Source organism: Balaenoptera physalus, assembly GCF_965194825.1.
Source record: "Balaenoptera physalus genome assembly, chromosome: 5".
NCBI lineage: Eukaryota > Metazoa > Chordata > Mammalia > Artiodactyla > Balaenopteridae > Balaenoptera > Balaenoptera physalus.
In genome coordinates, this window is record NC_138884.1 from 78,563,659 (window position 1) to 78,587,352 (window position 23,694).

A 23,694-nucleotide genomic window follows, 5' to 3' on the forward strand; every position below is an offset into this window, starting at 1 on the left:
ATCTTAGCATTGGGCCAAATGATAGCAAATTGGTATGGTTTGTGAGGGCAGAGGATAAAGTATGATTACAGGGTCTGGACTACTTCATTTTAAGCAGAGGAAGAAATTTTTTTGTTTTACATGTGAAATATATAGAAAAGAACTTAAACCAAAAGCTAGGAATAAGTTGGGCTATTAATAAATACCTTGTGTCAGGAAGGTAACGGTAATTGTACCTTACGGCATTCACAAGTAATATAATTGCTGTATAGGTAGCCACTCCCCAAGTTATTGAGCTTAGTTAAAATGCTTCTTTATTGGTTTTATGCTGCTAATTTGTGAATATACTGATGCATGAATCCCATCTGTGACATTTGTCTAAAACTTATTTTTATGAGACCCTTTTATAGCTATGACCATTCATTCAGAAACTTGATTTATACTTCTAAAATAAGCAGTTCATTTGGTCATGACCTGAAACCTTTCTCTCCAGAAATCTAGATGGAATTCTGATCCTTGTGTTTCAGGAGCAGAGTCCCTTCATTCCTCACTTGTTTATTTCATTTGCTCTTTCATAGTGCCATGTTTGAATTATCGTCTCTTCTTATGTTTGTTTTTACTTTTCTTCATTTCAGCTGAATTCGTTAATTTGTGGTTATTGTTGGCCAGCATGTATTTGAAAATAGTGAATTCTGTTTACCCCCCTCATAAATGGAGAAGAAGTTGGAGAGCTTGTGGGATTGGCTGGCTGTCTGCTTCTCTTCTGTCTTTGTCCTCCTCTTATCTCTAGTTCTGACATCCCTTTTGTACTTTAGATTTATGTTGTCCAAACCCTTCTTGATGTGACCCACACCTGGTTAGTCCATGGTAAATACCACTGTCCACACAGTCACCTAAGCCTAGGGGTCACTTTTGAGTGTTTCAGCTTTACCGCCTTTTTTTTTTTTTTTTTTTTCCTATACTGTCAGTCACCAGATACATCAAGAAGTATCTGTTAGGAAAAAATGGAATCTGTCTTCCTAGTCCCATCTTTTTTGCCCTTTTCTGTTGTATTCTAAGTATGTATACTATTTATCTTTTTAGTCCTTATCTCTCACCTCAGCAATTTAGATAGTCCATCGACTTTCATTGTGTTCTCCTAAAGTCCGTTCTCCACCTCACCAATCAGGTTGGTCTGTCTGACCTTGTTCCTGCTCAGAACTCTTCTATAGCATCCAATTATTGACCTCAATATTTCTTGGGTCCCTATGGGTATTTCAGGGGTTCTTTGAGAATCTCCTCAGGCAAGTGGGTAGGACTCTGGTGCTCTAACCCTGGTCAGCCAGGGTTACTTTGATTTCAGTCTGTTTTCCTTTTGGGGATTAAGCATAAAGATTCATTCTTCAGAAGAAGATCCGCTGCTAAACAGATTTCAGATTTGATATTGTTCCCTCAGAGTGGCCATCCCTGATCACGCTAACTCAGCAGGGCCTCCTCTGGTTTTCTCTGTCACTATACCCCCTTTATTGCCTTCACAGCACTTAATCACAACTGGTTAGTTTATATTTGGATGGATTTATGTGGGGACACACACCCACACATACCACACACTCTTTATCACCACCATTGGATCCTAACCTTCCCAAGGGCACAAAGCTTTGTTTTATTCACTAAATTATCCTTTTTGTACCTGATGTGATGCTTCCACACCGTGTTTAGACCATTTATATTTAATTAGTGACTTGGTCGGGTTTAAATCTATTTTGCGGTTGTTTCCTATTTGTCCCATCTGTTTTCCCTTCCTCCTTTGCCTTCTTTCGAATTAGTTGTATATTTTTTAGTATTCTAATTTATTCTACTATTGGCTTATTATCTCTCTCTTTTAAAAACTAGTTGCTCTGGGGTTTACAAAATGAATTTCAACTTACAGTCTACTTTCAAATAATAGCATAATATTTTATGTAGAATGTAGGGACTTGAAACTTTATACTTCTGTTTCTCCTGTCCATCCTTTCTGCTACTGTAGTCAAATGTTTTATTTCTACACACATTATAAACCTGATAGTACGTTGTTAAGCACTTTTGCTTTAAGCAGTCAGTTAACGTAAAGAAAATTTAAAACGAGAAATAAAAGGTGTTTTCCTGGGACTTCCCTGGTGGTGCAGTAGATAAGAACCCACCTGCCAATGCAGGGGACACGAGTTTGAGCCCTGGTCTGGGAAGATCCCACATGCTATGGAGCAACTAAGCCCGTGCGCCACAGCTACTGAGCCTGCATTCTAGACCCCTCGAGCCACAACTCTTGAAGCCCACGTGTCACAACTACTGAAGACCGAGTGCCCTAGAGCCCGCATGCCACAACAGGAGAAGCCACCGCAATGAGAAGCCCGTGCACTGCAGTGAAGAGTAGCGCCCACTCACCTAGAGAAAGCCCGCACGCGGCAACGAAGATGAAACATCTGTGTTCATTTTTATCTTTGTTCCTCTGTATGTAACGTATCATTTATCATTTTCTTCAACTGCTTCTGAGATTTTTCTCTTTGTCGTTGGTTTCCAGCAGTTTGCGTATGGTATGCCTTGGCATATTCCAACATATATTAGACTATTTGATGTTGTTCCAAAGGTCTCTGAGGCTTTGTGCATTTTTTTCCCTTTGTTTTATCATCTGGACTTCACTTTGGAGAGTTACTATTTCCATTTCTCCAAGTTCACTGGTCTTTTCTTCCACAGAATCTAATCTTTTCTTGGTCCCACCCATTATATTTATTGCTTTAGGTATTTTATCTCTCAAAGTTCTGTTTGAGTCTATTTTTAGATCTTCTATTTTCTCCTCATAGAAAAGAAGCTCATTAGAGACTCAGATCCCAGGATTTTTACTGGGGCTGATGACATGGCACATACCCAGTTTTAGACTCCCTGAAGGGAAAGCAGTTGTTCAGCGTAAACTATATTGTTTGTACCAACAATTTAGTCATGGTGAGCCACTCTTATCATGGGAATGGTGGGCCCCTCTTAAAATTTAAGTTCTTGGATGCTAGCCAAGGGCCAATCTTGTAAACAGGCCTTTCAAAGACTATCAGTCAAGCCTGCTAGGTTAACTCTTCTGTATAGTGTGAGAATTGTCTCTTCTCTTTTATTTAATCATTTGTTTATATAAGTATAGACTCAGTGGCTATTTATCTTTTACTTTGGGTTGTATCCCAAAACTACATTGTTTATTTTGTTGCTCAAAGTGTTAGCTTTGGCTGTTGGCAGCTCTATCACTTGGCTCCCATATCCCTTTGACATACCCACATTATTTTGTGTTTTGAGCCCTTTCTCACTTTCTGGCCCTACAAGATGTTCCAGGCTTATCTTGTGTGTTCCATGCTCTAGCCCTAGAATCAGTCATTTCTCCAAGGAGCTCTGCTTTCTTTTTGTAATGAAGTTTTAAAATGTTAAATCAAATTCATGGTAGAAAATTTGGGAAATAGAGAAAGAAGAAAGTAGAATTAAGTGCACTAAAAAGTAAATGTTAACTACTGTTATAATTATAGATAATTATTGTTAATTTTTTGTTGTATTATTTAATACAACAAAACAATATGAAGTGATTTTTACAGCCTTTTCTGTTTTTTCTTTTTTGCATTTCATGTGTGGTGTTAATACCTAATAGACCTGAGAGCATCTTTCCTTCCATACCTAAAGCTTTTCGATCTCTTTCCTAAACAGAAGAGATGAGGACTTTCTGAAGAGGCTGAAATGTATGGGGACTGTGAAAGGCTTTAGGAGTGATAGGATATTTGATATTTGATGTAGAAAAATTTGCCATGTTTCTATTTTTTCCATAATACGGTTGTTTGGTTACCAGTTTAATAATTTCTAGGTATTGTAAAAGGTGTTAATATAAGGAATGATCCATTATATTTGTACTCTTCCTAAGAATGTTAATAATTGAAGACTTTTATTTCCTTTTGGGTTGGTGGAACATTAAATTCTATTAGATTATATTGTATCATATAGTCAGTTAAATCCAAACTTCATTTTTTATTAAAGAACATTTTGTTTGGATCCATTTAGAACATATCTAAATGGCAATATTTTTGTAGGATTTACTGAGAAGTTTTCCTGGTACACATTCTCTTGGTTTACTAGGATGTACCTCTATCTATCTTCTACTTAGAAATGTAAAGCAAGTAACCAATTCCATGAATCCTTAAAATGCCAGTGAAAAGGGCATAGAATTAAATGGAAATTGATTAAAAGAAAGAAGGGCACCTACTTTCTAATTCCCTGGGGGCAAGAGGACTGGCACGGTCATCTTTTGTACCCAGTGCTTCACAGTATCTGGCCCATGCCAAGAGGACCTCAGCAAAGGCTGATAATATTGGAACTGTGTATTTCTTTAAAATGTTCTAAATCTTATCGTTTTGAAAGCACTCTTCAATATTACAGTCTGAAAGGTAGAGAGGAGTTGTTGAAGGAAATTATACAAAATAGATTTTTCTGCTTTGCCCAGGATATGCCATCGAGAAATGATTTGTGCTTTTTATGGTGATGAGACAAAAAAAATATATATGAATGATGCAACTTGGAGAATTCTGAATTTATAGAAGGAGTAAAGTAGAAGACTGACTGACATTTTGACTGGCTTTTTGTCAAGCTTGCAAGAGCTTTAGGCTATGTGTTTGTTTCTGTGATTAATTGCTAGGTTAAGGATAGAGAAATCACTTGAAGAATGATAGGAGTATTATTATTTGTGTAATTTAAAAATTTGATTAGTAGTTGAGGGATTGAGAAAGCATTTGGAATACAGTGGGACTCTGCCCCAGTCTTCTAAAAGAATTGTTGGGTGCGTATGTAGTTCTCCTAGTTACTACTTTAGCGATTTGGGTGATAAATGTTTGGCAAGGGTTAGAAAGGAGATACTTAATCCATTAATGTTTGTTAGTTGTGATTAAGAGTTGGAATAATAATGCTACTTATTTTAGTTTTTACATTTCAGGATAAAGCTCAGTACCCAGGCTCTGCCCACATGGGCCTGTTGAATTATTCTCCGTATAAATGGAAAACGCAATTTTCACTCACCCTCTGTCTACAAGGAAGTCCTAGTGTAAATGCAACTTCCAAAATAAGCCCTGAAATTAATTTTTATGCATCTATGTCTCCAAGAAACTGTTGATTTGCTTTGGCTGTATACACATAGGATACATGTGTATACATGTGTATATACATACACAGACTCATTAGGTGTAAGAGAAACTTTAGGTTCTGATTTATTCTTTTAGATCCATGTACACAAAACTTCAGCAGAAGAAAATCCTTTTTTAAGGTTGTGAGAAAATCACCTATTATTTAACCCCCATCCCTTAAAAAAATATCCTACTCTGACGTTCTGTATGACAGTTGGTTTTGCTTGTTATAGTTTATAAAGGTTTACTAAGAATGAACCCTGGTTACTTTGGTGGGACGTTATAGTCAAATAGTATTAAGTAGTTTTCAAGATTTGTGTGAGACTAAAAGTCTTATTAGCTCAGTAGGGATAGAAAAACTATGGTAAAATATCTGTGTGTATGCCTTCTAACTTGTCTGCTTGTTGACATGGTTCAGTTCTGAGTCTTGGCATTTACTGGTGTAGTTTGTTTGGGTCTAGATCATCTTATTCCCTGAATCTGTTAACAGCTGTTTGATGAAAAGAGGATTGTATTGTCAAATCACTTTGGGGAATACTTTAACTAAAAAGAGAAATTGAACTGGTTTGTGTATAACCGAGAGCCTTTTGTTTGCTGACATATGTTGTTAATGTACAAGAATGGATGTAGTAGGCAGTGTTTTTGGACTGTGGAATACCCTTTATTCATGCAACTCCATGAGACATTTGTGTTCCATTAGGCCAGGGGAAACCTTGCTCTTACCTGATCCTGAGATGTCTCTGATCAAGATGTGCCCAAACAACAGTATTGTGATATTGGAGTTTTGCGTGGTTAGCCTTTGTGGCCCTGGTTTAAATTTAGATTTTGGACCTGTTCAGGGGTAGGAGTGGCCACAGACTTATTCCAGAGTTCCTGGACTACTCTGAAGAAAAATACAAGCTTTAAATGACACTCTCAATACTACTATTACCACTGAATGTGTCTTAATGAATATGATTATCTTTATCCCTTGGTGTATGATACTTGTGCGTAGAAGGATATTCTTTTAGCTTTTAATACAGCACCTAGCCATTTGGCTATGAATTAGTCTATTCAGTTATGACTTTGATCACTGAATTTACTTATTTCTTGTGGTATTTAAAGGATAAAAAATATAGATGGATCAATACAAATGTATTGCCACATATGGAAAAACACGCCCCCCCCTCACTGACCTTCAAAGTTACAGTAAACTAATTGTGAGGTCAAGACATTTTTCTTCAGATATTAACATAAAATATTATTTGTCAGGTTTGATTTTAGAATTTTTCTACTTTTTGAAGAGCAGTCAGGCTTTCAATAGTGTCAGTTTTCTATTTTAAAATATCTTTTGTAGGGTAAAGTTTTTAAAATGTGCATTTTATTTGGCCAGAGGATTTCTTGCTATTCATTGATATTCTGACTCTTAAGATTTTCAGGGGAATTATGTGCTATGTTAAGAATAGAAGACCCTATGTTTTAAAATAATCCCATTATTTAAATAGAGTTCTCGCTTTTGAATAAGTTGCCTGTAGCAGAGGAAACTTTGTCCTGAGCTGAGCAGTTTTAGAGGCTGATGGAAGCTCAGCCGCGGTGTTCATTACATCATCCTTTCATTCCATTAGCCAGCGTTCTCTCCGGTGGGTTAAGTGAGGCAGTGGACTCTGCATCATCATGAGCACGCTGAGAAAGTCACCGCTTACTGCCTGGGCGTGTAGAGGAGTGGAGAGAATTTACTACTAAAATCACCTAGAGAAAACTGGTTGGAGTGGGATAAATACCACCGATGTTTTTTTGGCGGGGGGGAGGGGGTCAGCTATTACAGGAAGAGCCTTAAAGATCTTATGCTAGATCCAAATTCATTTCTTATTTCGAAGGCTCTCAGCTAGTGAGAAAAGTTGGCATCCAAGGGCAGAGCTCTCCCCTTGTCTGTTTACTAGCAGTAGTGACTACACTGAAAGCAGCGTCAAAACTGATAACAGGGACATAAACAGAGCCGATAACTGCGGCCACGTGTATATCTACAGCAAGAAAGGTGAGGGTGTCCTTCAGGGCACTCGTGATAAACTTGTAAGCTTTTATTCAGCTGGATAGTTCATCTGCATTCAGCAGCGTTTCCACTATAGTTGTGCGTCACTGCGAGACTGCATGGTAATGAAGCCGAGGCACTGTGGGCCAAAACTCTGCTGCCCGTGAGAGCAGAAGGGACAGCGGCTCGGAGAGAGATCAACGAATCCATTGCTGCTGCTACTGCTGCTGCTGCTGTTGCAGCCGGTTGGGACACAATGTTGAGTCTACAGGATTCTGTGTTTTTTGAAATTAGCATAAAGTCCCTGTTAAAGTCCTGGAGCAGCAGCTGTAAGTATATTTGCCTAAACAGGAGAAATGCTGAGGTATGATCATTGCCATTCCTTGCATGCTAATTCCTTAGCCCAATTCAAATAGAATTAAAGCTGTTGGAAATAACATGAAGAATACTTTCTTGAATAGTAATCAGTAAGATAGATAGAAAAACCTAGATGTGCACACCCTGGGCAGTTGTAGTATGGGTAGTTAAATATTCTTTGACCAGCCTTGGCTTTTCTTGTTAATTTGTGTCATTCTGGCAAAGTTTCTCTCCATTGGTCAAAAATGGGGAAAAAAGATGACAAATAGACTCTGATCTCTGTCTGCAGGGATATCGGATACCAGTACTCTTCCATAGTTCTGTTAGCACAAAATGTTTGAAGCAACATCAGCTATCTTCAGGCATCAGATAGTGTAATATAATGATCGTAATTTCCCCCTAGTCCTATAATTGAAGTTAACATTGAATAATTTTCATATGTAGTGAATTTTCTGATAAAGAGCATTCAGGATGATGTACTTGTATTTCAGAGTTCACAGTTAAGTCATTACCACTAATATCGTTGAGCTCTTATTTTATTAACTCCTTTCCTAATATGTGGATTTGGCAGAAACACTGATTTTGTTCAGTCTTCCCAGTGATTTCCAATGGCACTTTTCTCTGAAGCTCTCAAAGCACTTCTGGAAATTATTTATCACCATGGTCTGTTCTTCTATTCTTTTCTTTCTTTTTTCTGTGAAAATTATCTTAATAAAATGATATCAGACTAATGAAGTAAGCAAGCAAAGATTCTGCTATAATGTCTGTTTTGCCCAAAGAAAATTGAAGTGTAGAAAAACTGTGACTTTTCCAAGGTCATATGGTGGCCAAGAACTGGAATTCGAACCCAGTTGTACTTGGTCCCAACTGTGCTGCCGCTGCCTGAGTAAACTAATGAATAAAATATGAGAGACTAAATTTAATTTTTTCCTGCTAACTCTCTAACCAAAATATTTGATGTAGTTTTGTTTTGTAATCAAATAATATAAAAGAGCAAATGTTGATATGGGGGGGGACCTCTTAAAACTTTATAGAATATAATTTGAGGAGATTTGTATTATGCCAAGTATACTGCATTTACAATCTCTGTTTTTCTTTTATTTTTGATTTGTAAGTAATGCTTCCATATGGAGATATTGTTGTGCCAGATGGCAGAAAATTATCTTAGTATGAGGAAAGTTTCTAAGTGAATATACATAGTTAAAATAGTGGGAGAATTATAATCACTGACTAATTTAAATGAACTACTTTTACTACTTAAAAGGATACTATAGAATATATTTTTACTAAAATAAAGTAGACTCTGGTTTCTAATCATTTTTTTTTCCCCTTTCCCTCTTCTTCTCCTTCCTTCCCCCCTTCTTCTCCTTCCTTCCCCCATCCTCACCATGTACTTTTTTAAAAATAGAAAGACAGTTTTATAGTGAGAATGAAGCTATAAATGGGTTCTTATAGAGGAACAGTGTATTAGATTATATCACAGCAGCTTGTCCTGTAAAAACTTTGTTTAGATGCTTGTGAACTATGTGGTTACTTTGTCTTGTGACCATTTAAACATTTCTACATGTCATTGCCTGAACCCTGTAACCAGCCACGGCCAAATCTCAAGTAGTCATATTCCCTGAAGCCAAGAGTGAACCCAAAACCGATGTTTGTAAAGCCTTTGTTGTTAGCTGTTAGTAAAATAATGATTCAGTTTGTGGGTATCCCATTACCCTTGGGCATTCGTAGTGTAAACCTCTTGAAGATGTTTTTATAGTTATAAAGCAGTTGGTTAATATTGAAAAGAAGTGACAAGTCTCACGGTTCAATAAGGCCCTAACCATGTCTGCCCTAGGCCTGGAAAGTGGGAGAATGTTTTTATTTCACCAGCATCTGTGGATGTCTTTTTTTTTTTTTTTCCTTCACCTAGCCCTATTGTATTTAAAAAGAGAGACAGAGGATTAGAATACTTTTAAGACCCTAGAAAAGGACAGTGGTTATCTGTCTCTTCCTAGGGATGTTTTCATGATACCAACACTTGAATCAGCCAACGTTTATTGAACATATACTGTTCTGTAACAAACAGACGTGATGTTTGATCATAAGGAGCTTCTGGTTTACTCAGAGAGAGGGAATATACATGAAAAGTTCACAGTAAGGCAGTTAAATGAAGTATGCGTTATGACTTACCGAATTTCTGGTATACACAACAGGCAGAGGGAGTACAGGGATGGAAGGAATCACATTGAACCACAGGGGATGGAGAAGACTTACTTAGCAGGAAAGGAGTTCATTGGAGTTTAGTTTTGAGTGACAGGATGCTCCCCGTGGTGGTAGGCAGTACAGCCATCCACATTCTCCCTGAGCCGGAATCCAGGGGTGAGTGAACACCCCTCTCTCAGCCCTCATTCACCAAGACTTGTCATTCCACCTTCTAAAGCGTCCTTAGTCTCTCCTGCTTTCTGCTCCACAGCCACTTAACCTGCCTTAGTTCAGCCCTCTGCCTTCAGTATCACCTGGGTCATTGCCATTGCTTCTTTTTTGTCCTCTCTGCATCTTTCCCGTTGCTGCCAGGGGTTCCTTCTAAATGCCTGCTCCTAGAGTCTCTCCCCTCCTTACTTCAGTCTTCCTGTCCCCTGTGTGATGAAGCTTTTCGTCACCTAGCCCCTGCTCACCTTGTCCGTCTCCTCTCTAGCCATACTCATCCAATTCCTGGAGCATGCTATGCCTTCATATTTGCAGCTGCCTTTGCCTAGAATTCACCTCCTACCCCTCACCCCTTTGTCTGCTTCACAGTGAATTCTTATTCATGCTTGAAGACCCTCCCTTTCTTGAGTCAGCCAGATAACTAAATGCTTCCCCGGGTCTGTTCTTCACTTTAACATTACCGTATCATTACACTTAGCACGCTATTCATGTCTTCCTCTGCTACTTGAGTATAAGCTCCTAGAGGGCATAGGTTGATTGTGGTTTTGTTCTTCTTTGTATACTTAATGCTTAGTTGACTTCTGGTAAATGTGCAGGCAACTAAGATAAAGCTTAGGGCTGCAGTCATTTTTGTTGGAATGGATTAATAATAGGAAAGAAGGCAGGAGGATAAATATACGAGCCCCCTTAGACTATGTAATTATTATTATATTACCGATGTTTCTCAGGGGAACAGTTCCTGAAGCAGGAATGCATAGAAGGATACCTCAGTGATTAAAAAAATAATAATAATAATATTTTCCGATATTCTATTTAGTGAATTCCTTGGGAAAAACTGAGAAAAACTTGATTTATTAATAGCTTTTAGGGAGAAAACAGAAATGGAAAGTAATTTTTCCATTAAATAAGTTATATATTTCAAATATTGCCCCTATCCTCCAAAGAAAAAAGGAAAAAGAGACAAAAATCTGATTTTTGTTATTGAAAACAACTTAATAGCAGTGTATATTATATTTCTTTATCATTAAATGTGATAATGTTTCATGTTTATAAGATACGTTTGCCATGGTTTGTATTAATGTTCAATGCTACATTGTATATTAATTGCTAGAGGCCCTCTGGTTTCAAGGCCTGCTTAGCCGGCAGAATGTTGATGCAGTGCTGCTGAAGTTTGATTATTGTTGAGCTTATTTCTTTCAGTAACAACAATGAAGTGACATTCATATGGCCTAAATTCAGGATTTTGTCTTTGTGCCAACAGTTTTAGGCATTACTTCTTTTAAAAACTGAATCAGGAACATTCTGTTAAACCAGCTGTGTAGTGAAGATGTTATCATTTTAAAGATTGGCTTAGTTCCCTAAAATTGATAAGACAAGGCAAGATTCAGTACTGAGATCTATCTAGTCATTTATCTGCAATGTAAGGTCACAGATGCATTTATTATCAATATACTACCTTTCATAAATATATTAATTTGTAGAATTTATTTTGCATACATGATTTTATGAGAGCTAGTGTTTCAAAGAATTCAGTTTTTATCACAGACATAGAAGAAATAAATTGACTTATTTTAACCACAATTTTATAAATTAAAATGTGAATAAGATACAGTGTGTTAAGAAATTAAATTTGCATAATTTACTTGAATTTTTGCACAGTGAAAAAAATTCATAAACAGAGTCTTTAATGCTCAGATGTTTTTCCTGGATTGCAAAAATAGTCAAAGCCAAACCCTAAAAGCACAATTATGCAATCATCTAATTTCAGTTAAAAAAAATCTGTGTTATTTGCTTAAAATAATACGTACCATTTATTAAAGTACTTATGGGTCTGGTATTGTGTTAAGTACATATTGTAAATGTGCGTGTGTGTGTATGTATGTGTGTGTACAATCACATATATACATACTTTTATTAAATCTCGTGTTATCCTGAAAATCTGAGGAAAACTATTATTATTGCTGCTTTTTAAAAAATAACAGCTTTATTGTGATATAATTCACACACCATAAAATTCATCCTTTTAAAGTGTGTGATTCAGTAGTTTTTAGTGTATTCAGAGTTGTACAATAATCACCACTTTCTAATTGTTGAACTTTTTTATCACACCAAAAGGAAACCTCAAACCTATAATCTAACTTCTGTTTCTGTGGATTTGCCTCTTCTGGACATTTCATATACGTGGAATCGTACTATAGGTGTTCTTTTGTGACTGTCTTCTTTCACTTACCATATTTCCAAGGTTCATCCATTTGTAGCATATATTGGTACTTCATTACTTTTCGTGGCTGAGTAATATTCCATTGTATGAATATACCACATTTTGTTTAGCCATTCATCAGTTGATAAATTGCCGTTTTTATAGTAGAGTAAAAGGGGGCTCAGATAAGTTAAAGTGCACAGAGAACACCCCCCCCCCCGCAAATAAACCAAATACACATACACACACTCAGACTTTTTATCCAACTAACTTCTTTTAATCCTTCATATTTCAGTTTAAAGATTTCCCTGATCTAGTGAGACTTTAGCAAAATGTGAAGGAAGAAATAGTTAACAGTTTCGGGGAGCGTGTGGGTGGGCAGAAGGGATATGATGTGCCGGGGGGGTGGGAGGAAATATGACCAGTTTGGCTGGAGCAGAGAGGTATGGGGGCAGTGATGGGAATGAGCTGCAAAGGTCGGCAGGGGCCAGACCACGTGGAATCTTGAAGACTGTCTTATAGATTTTGGTCTTAAACGTAAAACACATGGGAAGTCATTGATGGCCTTTGGGACAGTGGTTGGGGTGATTTCATTAGACTTCCACTTTTCATGGGATGGGGACAGAAAAGGGGGAAGAGAGAGGGGTGCAGCATGTATAGGGAGATGCATTAGGTTGCTATTACAGTAGACCAGATGTGAGATGAAGGCGGAACAAATGTTATTTCTTTAGCGAACACGTATGTAATGCCTACCACGTGGGTGGGTGGGTGCTCTTCTAAATGCTTTACAAAATACTAACTCACTTAATCATGGATATGGGGACTATTTAAGACTAGGAACAATAGGTCTTGGGTTAGATATGGGAGGTAAAGGAGATTTTTAACTAGGCTTTTATAAAACGAACTTGGTAGGGTAATTTATGTTCTCATTGACGTTAACTTCAGAGATGTATCCATTGGTCATAGTGAAAAAGAATCACCTACTGCTTAGTGCCCAGATACCCTCTCATCCCTCAGAAAAATCTGTCTGCTTTAAAAAAATGAAGCCTAGACAAGGCAGCCAACTCAGTGTGCTGTTAAGGGAACAGTGTGAAGTCTGTGATGGTCCCTGAGTTGGGAGTTCCAAGCTGCAGATATCATTGAGTTTAGGAATCATGAGCCTGCTTTCTCCAATTTTATTTTAAATGTTCTGACTCCTTAAGCTAGGTTTACTTCATTTGACAAAAGACAGATTTTACTTCATTTGACAAAAGACAAATGTGAAGATTTTATCTTCAAGTCTAAACATTTTGTGTTGTGAAAAGTGCAGCTGATTATCTAACTCATTAAGTATTTGGTTTCATGATTTGTTTTAAATTTGATACATAGTCTAATAATCAGATAGGAAATTTGAAATCAGGAAACTGCAACACAGATGGTCACAGTGTTCCTAGGTGTCTGAGAGTATTCAAAAAGGTCAGTGTAATATGTATGGTAAGTTTCAGACCCACTATTCCATAAATCCTGATGTCACAACCTTTTCCTATTTGTACCTTCTATTGTAGTCATGTGTAGACTCAGTCTTACATCAGGTCCTGGGTCCAGTCCTATGCTAAGATGGGACATTGGTTTGGGAGAGCCCTAGCTCACTAGTCTAGACAGCTCAGCATCAGCCTAACCTCACTATGAGTTTTGGCTTGGTTTTATTCATCAGTTCCAATGTCTGGGCTGCTACCCATTCTTGTGTCAAAGGCTCCACCTCTAATAATGGTACCTCTTCCTTCCTGAGCCTTCCCTTGTCAAAATCTTTGGTATTCCGTTTCTTCCAAATATGAGACCCTGCTTTGCCCTTCAAGAGAATGAAGTTCTCATCTGAAAACAGAAGTAAAACTGGATGAGAATCAAGTTCTGCTGACATACCTTTTTAATGATTAAACCCACCTCCCTAGGTGCATGGCCATATATATCCTGTTCTTAGACTTTGCATTATGAATCTGTCTAACTGCCACATCTCTTGTTATTTCTTGGATCCCCTGGTGCTTTTTACCTGTTATCAGACTCTTTAGATACCACATTCTGCCTCCATTACTAGATTTTTCATTACCTTCAGTGTTGCTGATACTCAGCTATAATGCATCCTTATGGCTGTACTGGTATTTACAGCCAGAAGCTGTTCTGACTGTCCCTCTGTCCTGATTGCTGAATATTTTAAATATAACATCCGACAGGTATCTGGCTTGTTACAGTGTTTATACCCCAAATCATTGAGTTTTAGACTGTTTCACTACTGGCCAAACCCTTAGACTTCTTTTCTGGAGGGTAACCATGTTTACAATCTCATTATCACATTGAAAAGTCATAGTTGCTTAACATTTTGCAGGATGGAATGGGCTGTGTTCTCTTAATTATTCCTCCTCCTAATCTGTTAATGCAGGATGTTACCGGACAGTGCCTGTTATTTCTGAAAATTGTATTTTGGGTCCACTAGTTGGTTTTTATTATGCATGCTATTTTAAAAAATTTTGCTAAAGTGAGTGAAATTTTAAGGTTTTTTTTTTTTGATGAGTATTTATTTTATTTTTTTAAATAATTCTTTTTTTAAATGCATATATATTTTAAAATTAATTAATTAATTAATTTGGCTGTGTCGGGTCTTAGTTGCGGCACGTGGGATCTCCCTTGCGACATGCAGGATCTTTTCGCGTTGCGCAGGCTTCTCTGTAGTTGTGGAACGCGGGCTTCCTTGCCCCGCGGCGTGTGGGATCATAGCTCCCCGACCAGGGATTGAACCTGCGTCCCCAGATGATCTGTTATCCATTTTCCTTCCATAGCCTTTAACACTTCTTTGTTTTTTTTTAATATTTATTTATTTGGTTGCACTGGGTCTTAGTTGCGGCTCACTGGCTCCTTAGTTGTGGCATGTGAGCCCTTAGTTGAAGCCTGCACATGGTATCTAGTTCCCTGACCAGGAGTTGAACGCGGGCCCCTGCATTGGGAGAGCGGAGTCCTAACCACTGCGCCATCAGGGAAGTCCCTAACACTTCTTTGTGAAATTCTTCTTGCTTGCTCTTAAGTTGGCTTAACCTTTCCTTGTTGTCTATAAACCTTTCACGGTCATGGCGATCGGAGTAGACTAAATCACCTCTCTGGACGCACTTGGTGCAGGTCAGCTGCTGGCGGGTGGTATTGCACAGCGGACACCGCTCGACCGCCATGTACAGCCCCTCCTCATCGTCCATGAAGTCTACCAGGTCCCGGGTGAGCGGCTGGGGCCGGCAGCCGGGAGCCTCCGGTGCCCTGGCTCCCTTCCCACTGGGAGACGCCATGATGGCCTGAGAGCAGAGCCAGTCACATGGGATTTTATTTTCAACCAGGAGAATCTTAAGGGTTTTTACAAAAAGAGAAATCCCTTTGAATGGGGAAGGCTATAGAAACCAAATTCTGAAATGTCAGACCTGTTTCTACTAGAAGATGATGAATTATAAGTGTGATGGTAGTTCATAGTAGAAAATTATATGAAATGTTTTAGAAGTTATATTTTTCAGTTGTGTTTATTGATCCATGTGATGCAGAAAGTAGCTCGCAAAGGCATTCATAAAAATTGAAGAATAAATTAATGTCCATTAACATGCAATATAGTAACAATGTAACATAATAACAAATAACAGATTTACATTAGATGCATTTAATGGCTCTTTTTTGTTTAAAATAAGCTTCACTGATGTTTATAGCAGCTTTATTCATAATTGCCACAACTCAGCAACCAAGATGTCCTTGAGTAGGTAAATGAATAAACTGTGGTACATCCAGACTATGGAATATTATCCAGTGGTAAAATGAAATGAGCTATCAAGCCATGAAAAGACATGGAGAAAGCAAAATTGCATATTATTAAGTGAAAGAAGCCAGTCTAAAAGCCTACATAGTGTATGTTTCCAACTATATGACATTCTGGAAAAGGCAAAATTATGGAGACAGTAAAATGAGGAGTGATTGCCAGGGGCTGGGGAGAGGGAGGGATGAGTAGGTGGCACACAGAGGATTTTTAGGACAATGGAACTGCTCTGTATGATACTACAGTGATGGATACATTTGTTCAGACCTATGGAATGTACAGTACAAAGAGTGAACCCTAATATAAACTATGGATTTTGGCTGATGATGTGTCAATATAGATTCATGAACTGTAGCAAATGTACCAGGAGATGTTGATAATGGGGGAAGGATGCATGTGTGGGAGCAGGAGGCTTATGGGAAATCTCTGTACCTTCCTCTCAATTTAGCTGTGAGCCTAAAGCTGCTCTTAAAAAAAAAAAAAAGTTGAAGAAAATTCATGTAAAATTTTGGAGCAGTATATGAATGAGCCATTTTTATCATAGGGAGACTATGGAAGAAAAGAAAATGATGTTCCAATAAAATGGCTTTAGTAATATTCCTGAAGGTAATTAGTGGTGCATTTTTATGCAGAGTACAGAGGCACTGGATTACCATGGTTTGATATATAAGGGCCTAGTTCAAATATAAAGTAGTCCCTTCGGCTGCTATGTGAAGTCGATATTGCGTCTGCTAAGAGGCAGGGATAACTGTGAAGGAAGACTTTTCAGGAGTTTACATAGACTGTTATTAGGACCTAAACTTAAAATTTAGCTATGCAGAAAAAGGATGGGGGGATTACTTTTAGTAGTGATGGGATTTGATGGGTAGACTGGATATGGAATATAGGGCCCAGGGAGGAATCAATGAAGTTTAGATCATTGAAACTTTACCCTTTGAAATCACAGCTAATGAAAGGCAGAGGATTGATTGGGCACCAAGATATGTGGTTTGGGTCACGGACAGTGAGTAAAGTGAAGTGGCTGAAACCCTGAGAGAGAAATCAGTTCATCAAGATTTCTAGTATGAACTGGGAGAACTATGTATGACTTTTAAAAAAAAATTATTTATTTGTTTGTTTTTATTTTTGGTTGTGTTGGGTCTTCGTTGCAGTGCGTGGGCTTCTCGTTGTGGCTTCTCTTGCAGAGCACTGGCTCTAGGTGCACGGGCTTCAGTAGTTGTGGCTTGCGGGCTCTAGAGCGCAGGCTCAGTAGTTGTGGCACGTGGGATCTTCCTGGGCCAGGGCTTGAACCCATGTCCCCTGCATTGGCAGGAGGATTCTTAACCACTGCACCACCAGGGAAGTCCTCTGTATGACTTTTTAAAATTAGGTTTTTGAGTTATCTTATGAACGATCCTTCACTTTGCTTCCTAGAGCTTTGTCCCTGACATGCATTCATTTAACTCTCTCTGAATTGCTTGATGGATATTATTTGTGGTATTATATAAGTAGGTTTCCTTGTTTATGGTGTTTTTCAAACTTTTTATCATCAGAATTAGTTTTAAATAAAATCATTGTATAGAACCAACTGTTCTGCTTTAGAAGAATAGTGGAAGGCAGTGGTTTTCACCCTGGCTGCACAGTAGAGCCACGTTAGGGAGTTTTCAAAAACATACAGATGCCTGGGCCTCCCTCCAAAGATTTTGATTCTGATTTAAGGAATTGCCAGAGAAGGCCAGCAAAGACCAGCATCAGGTCAGAAAACTTGACTTTGCCAGAATGCTGCGAGTGGATATGAAATCTTTTCCAGGGGGCAGAATTGTTATAAACAGTCTGACAGAGACAAGCTTTTATGTTTGCCAATTTACTAATTTACAGTGAGAAATACGCCAAGTGAATGAACGTTAATGCTGGAGCTGGCAGGCCATTCTTTGCTCTCCTTGTGAGGTAGGTCATAAAAGCTAAATTGTAATCAGGAAGTTGCATGGAAGAGCCTAAAGATATAAGGAATTTATATCTGTCATGCTCTGCTATAGGGGCCAGAATACTCATCCTTTTGTCCACCCTACTGCACTGTACTTAGTTGGACATGACATTTCCATAAGCAGTGTGCTAAGTGTTAATTTCCCTAAACCTTGCCAGCAATAGATCCAATTATTCTTTTTAATATTTGGCACAAATTTAACATTTGTGTATAAAATGAAAGCTCACTGCTAGTTTAATTTTCATTTTCTGGGCATTACAAAGTTTGAATATTTTTTCATATGTTTGTTGTCTTCTTAGATTGGTTCTTATGTGAATTGTCTAATTATGTCTTTTGCCATTTTTTTCTCTGTTGTGTTGTCTTTTTTTATAAATTTGTAAGAGCTCTTTGAATATTTTATATTTTCTGTCATCTGCATTGTTTTTTCCCCGACTTTGTCCTTTCTTGTTTATGGTATCATTTGCCTTATAAATATTAAAAAATTTTATTTGGTTGAGTACATTCATCTTTTTCTTTCTCTCTCTCTCTCTCTTTCTTTTTTTTAAAAATAATTTTGGGCTTTCTATCTTGGCTAAAAGTCTCCTCTCTCCTGGATTATACATGTTGACTTTGAATTTTTTTTTCTAAGACTTTAAAACATTTTTACTTCATATCCATCTGGAATTTGGTTTTTGAATATATTATGTTTATTTTTCTGCAGATGAGTAGGAAGATAATCCAACATTATTACTAAATCATCCCCTTCCCTCTAATTTTGCCTATGTTGAATTCTTATTCTGGGATTTTTGGGAGGTTCTCTAATCTTTTATATTAATCTAATTTATCTGTACTTAATATTCACTAAGTTGATTACTTTTACATTGTGTTCTGATATAGTCATTATATATATATATTTACCCATTTTACTACGTTTTTATTAAGTATATTTGATGTACAATATTACATAAATTACAGGTGTACAATATAGTGATTCACAATTTTTAAAGGTTGTACTCTATAGTCACAAAATATTGGCTATATTCCCTGTGTTGTACAGTGTATCCTTGTAGCTTATTTATATGTAATAGTTTGTACCTCTTAATCCCCTACCACTATATTGCCCCTCTCCCCTTCCCTCTTCCCACTGGTAACCACTAGTTTGTTCTCTATATCTGTGAGTCTGCTTCTTTTTTGTTATATTCACTAGTTAGTTGTATTTTAGATTCCACATGTAAGTAATATCATACAGTATTTGTCTTTCTCTGTCTGATTTACTTCTCCTAGCATAATGTCCTCCAGGTCCATCCATGTTGTTGCAAATGGCAAAATTTCATTCTTTTTTATGGGTGAGTAGTATTCCGTATACACATACTTACATACATATATATATACCATATCTTCTTTATCTATTCATCTGTTGATGGACACTTAGGTTGCTTGCATGTCTTGGCAATTGTTATCAATGCTGCTGTGAACATTGGGGTGCACGTGTCTTTTTGAATTAGTGTTTTTGCTTTTTTCGGATATATACCCAGGAGTGGAATTGCTTGGTCATATGGTAATTCTATTTTTAGATTTTTGAGAAACCTCCATATTGTTTTACACAGTGGCTGCACCAATTTACATTCCCACCAACAGTGTACAAGGGTTCCCTTTTCTCCACATCCTTGCCAACATTTGTTATTTGTGGTCCTTTTGATGATAGCCATTCTGACAGGTATAAGATGATATCTCAGTGTGATTTTGATTTGCATTTCCCTGGTGATCAGTGATGTTCAACATTTTATGTTATATTTTGATATATGTTTTGATTGTAGTTATAATCTGTTCTGATTATAGTTATATTATCTTCTGATTTAGAGAATAGTGTTTGTATTCTTTTTAAATAATTTTTTTTTTTAGCTGTTCTTAGGTATTTATTCCTCCTAGTATATTCTAAGATAATTTTATCCAATACAACCTAAACAAAATAGTACTGAAATCTTAATTGGAATTGTACTAATTAATATATTAATTTTGTGAGAATTGACACATAATAACAAATGCTTTTATCTATAAGTATGTCCTTACCTTTGTTCATATCTTCTTTTTATGTTCTTTAAGAAGTTCTTGAATTGTCCTTTATATAAGTCCTATGCTTTTTTATTAAATTTATCCCTACCTATTTATATTTGTGAATAGGTTTTTATTGATTTTCATTCCTACATAATTGCTAGTTAATAAAGAAATTTCATGTCTTCTTTTTCAATATTTATAACAATGATTTCATTTTTTTGTATTATTGCATTTACTTATATTATCCCATAACCTTCAGGATGGTGTTGAATAATAAAGCAAGAATCAGCATCTTTGTTTAATTTGTTTTAATTGAAATGGATTTGGTGTTTTGAAACCTATAATAATATTTGCTGCTGGTGAATGGTAAATTTTTTTTTTAATTTATTTAATTAATTAATTTATTTTTGGCTGCGTTGGGTCTTCGTTGCTGCACGCGGGCTTTCTCTAGTTGTGGCGAGCGGGGGCTACTCTTCGTTGTGGTGCACGGGCTTCTCATTGCAGTGGCTTCTCTTGTTTCGGAGCACAGGCTCTAGGCATGCGGGCTTCAGTAGTTGCGGCACACAGGCTCAGTAGTTGTGGCTCACAGGCTCTAGAGCTCAGGCTCAGTAGTTGTGGCGCATGGGCTTAGTTGCTCTGCGGCATGTGGGATCTTCCGGGACCAGGGATCGAACCTGTGTCCCCTGCATTGGCAGGAAGATTCTCAACTACTGCGCCACCAGGGAAGCCCTGGTAAATATTTTATTTGTTTCCTTTGTCTCTGGCTGCTGGATACTAGTAGGTGTGCAGTTATATTTCTTTGTCAGCTAATTAAGTGTGTGAGCCATACAGCTACAGTACTATTTTAAAGTGTAATCCCAAGAGTGTTGGAAGGGAAAGCAGGCTCAGTCTCTGTGAGCCTTAGTTAGCTATCAATTAAGATATTAAGAGGAAGCCCCTTTGTTCTTGGTTTGTTTAAGTCATATCAGCCTCAGGGGTATAGAGGACTCAGCCCACCTATTTAGATTCTGCTCACCTTCTTGGAAGTCAAAGAAGAATGGCTGCACAACCATATGCAGTTATTTACCTCTGCCAAGCCCTGGGTCTAGGTATGTTTGCTGGATGAAACAACTGGGTATTCTGCAGGATTCTGGTGTTCATATTTTCACTTTAGGGCTATCCTGTGGTAAGGCCCTGGTTCATGTCTGGCCAAAGGAGAAGATTTTGCCACAATAGGTTTTTCATTGGCAGTGAATATTTTTATGGGCAGAAGAGTGGAGAACAAAAATGAAAACAACTTTTTTGTTGCTTCTGATACCATACCCACAGTTGAGATATAACTCAACTCGTTCATTTTCTGGAGGGGAAGCAGAGCTTAGAGAGGTTAAATATTTTGACCAAGATTATAATGATATTCAGTAGCCAAGTCCAGGGCTCTTGTCTTCTGACTCCTAGGTCCATGCATATTTTAAAAATACCACATCATTTCTAAATTTTTAGAAGAGTTTCTTAGGCGAGCTTCTGAAGGTTCAAAAGAGTACAGGAAAATAATAACCTCAGGGAGACTCTGGCTGAGTGAATAATGGATTACTTAGATGATAGGTCATTTTTCTTAAGCTTTATAATAAGTGATATTTCTGTAGTAGATTTCAAGTAAAAAACATTGGAAATGTGCCAAAGATGTCATAGGACTTCTATGTTTAGAAATTGTTTTCAATGGGAATACTTTAGCCTAGGATAAATAAACATTTTAGGAACAGCTGTCCAAAGAACAAGCAAAAGTCTTAATTTTTCTATCCATTGAAATTCATCCAGAAGCAAAAAAGTTGGACTGAGTAGTGAGGAAAATGATTTCATTCATACAGAATAGACAAAGTATTTAGGAACAGAATTAATAAGAATTAGAGAGATTCCCCTATGAAGGAAAGTATACATTTTCCTTTGGGTACATGAAAGAAGACAAGTTAGTGAGGGTATGCCAGGTTCTAGATAAGAAGTCTTAATTAAGATGTCAGTTTTCTTCTAATTATTTTGTGAAAGTATGCATAAGCTTGGAAGTATAAGTGAATGACAATAGGTGAGAAATTCCTGAAGATAATGAGTACACCAGGAGTATTTGTGCCAACAGATGATAAAAACTATTATGAAAAGTTAACAATAATTAAAAGAATGGTACTGATACAAAAACTGATTGTTAATGAGCAGAATAGGAAGCATATTTGAGTATGAATTTAGTTTATGATAATAAAATCAGTGACAAAATTTTAGTAAAGGTACTGAGAAGAACTGATGAAATGTTGAGGAAAAATTTTTAAATTTTTGTTGTATAACACCCCAAGATAGATTTAAATGGAGTAAATATAACTAAAAGAGAGTTAAAAGAAAATAGAGGTAAATATATATCTGATCAAAATGGGGAAGCTTTTTCTTTTTAGCCCATTTTATATAAATGAATTTGAAGAGCAACAAAAGTACTTGATTTGGCAAATAGTTATTCTAAGCAAATAGTATGTTAATAATATAGACTTTTAAGGAAGAAAAAATGATATATCAAAATCTGGCAGTTGTGGAGGAAATAAAGCCACTGATCTGAAAGTTCTTAAACTGAGAACCTAAGTTCACATTTCCATTCAAATGGGACAATCGACTTTAATTAGAAGTCAGTTTCCTTGTCATACATGAACAATAACTTGATGTGGTGTTTTGCATCTGGTTCCTGCCAGGAATTTTACCATCTGGTTGTTAAATTATTGGTGGCTTGAAATCAGCCATGATGGGAGTATTTCCATGATGGAAATTAGCAAATGCTGCAAATCAGGACACAATTTTTTTTTTTTTTTTTTAAAGAGAGGTGTTTACCAGCTTATCGCTTGAAATAAGATTTGGTTTGTTAGCATAAAATAAGATAACATGCAAAATATCTTAATAAATATTAAATAATGTTTTGTTTCCATAAGAAGTGAATGGTGTCTGGTATGAGATTCCTTCATTCATGAAGGAATTTTGAGGTATACCTTGCCTTATATAGCAAATTGTGTTTGTGCGCTGAACCCATCAAACAATGCTTTCATATTGTACCTCTCAACATGTACAGCATGCACATTCCTTTTCTTTTCTTTTCTTCTCTTCAGAAACAGTTGCTTTCAAATGTACAGTTTTGCTTTGGATAGTTGGTTGAAAGACACACCAATCCAACTGGCCTCCCCAGAAGTTGAAGTTTTCTTTTATTCCCTAATCTGATTTTGCTATCTTTGTTTCTGCTTTCAATTTGTCTACCATATAAACTGATTTGTGTTTGTGACATTTTATTGTAATTGACTTAGTAAACTGTTTTCTTCTCTTGATCCAAGTACATTATTGTTTTAAGCTTTGGCTTGGTCTGCTGTTTATTGTGACTCTTCTCAGGCACCTTTGGTTCTGGCTGACAGGAATAGAGTAGGCTTTTCTTTCTTTTTTAAAAAATTAGTAGACTTTTTTTTGTAAAGAGCAGTTTCAAGTTTACAGAAATTTGAACAGAAAGTACAGAGAGTTCCCATGTACCTGCTTCTGCTACCCGCCCCTCCCAGCCCCACCCATTTCCCCTACTATTGACATTTTACGTTAATGTGATTCATTTGTTACAATTAATGAACCTACATGGACACATCATAATCACCCAAAGTCCATAGTTTACAGTATCAGTCTTGGTGTTGTGCATTCTGTGGGTTTTGACAAATGTATAATGGCATGTATCCATCATTACAGCGTCATGCAGAATAGTACTGTGCCCCTAAAAATCCGCTGTGCTCCACCTTTGTATCC

The 23,694-nt window shown here is 37.0% G+C and overlaps 1 protein-coding gene across 11 annotated transcripts in view; it reads left to right on the forward strand.

Annotated features, from left to right (window-relative positions):
* The window catches only part of FRYL (FRY like transcription coactivator), a 295,730-nt gene that overhangs the window by 128,150 nt on the left and 143,886 nt on the right, over positions 1-23,694 (forward strand). For 5 of the 11 annotated variants that reach the window (XM_082462444.1, XM_082462448.1, XM_082462447.1 and 2 more), the window contains exon 1: positions 5,181-7,466. The exons of the other annotated variants lie outside the window; for them this stretch is intronic. In XM_082462444.1, the coding sequence (XP_082318570.1) occupies positions 7,394-7,466 (73 nt within the window). In that variant the 5' untranslated portion in view covers positions 5,181-7,393. Of the gene's footprint in view, positions 1-5,180; positions 7,467-23,694 lie in introns of those variants that run through there. 11 annotated transcript variants of the gene reach the window in all.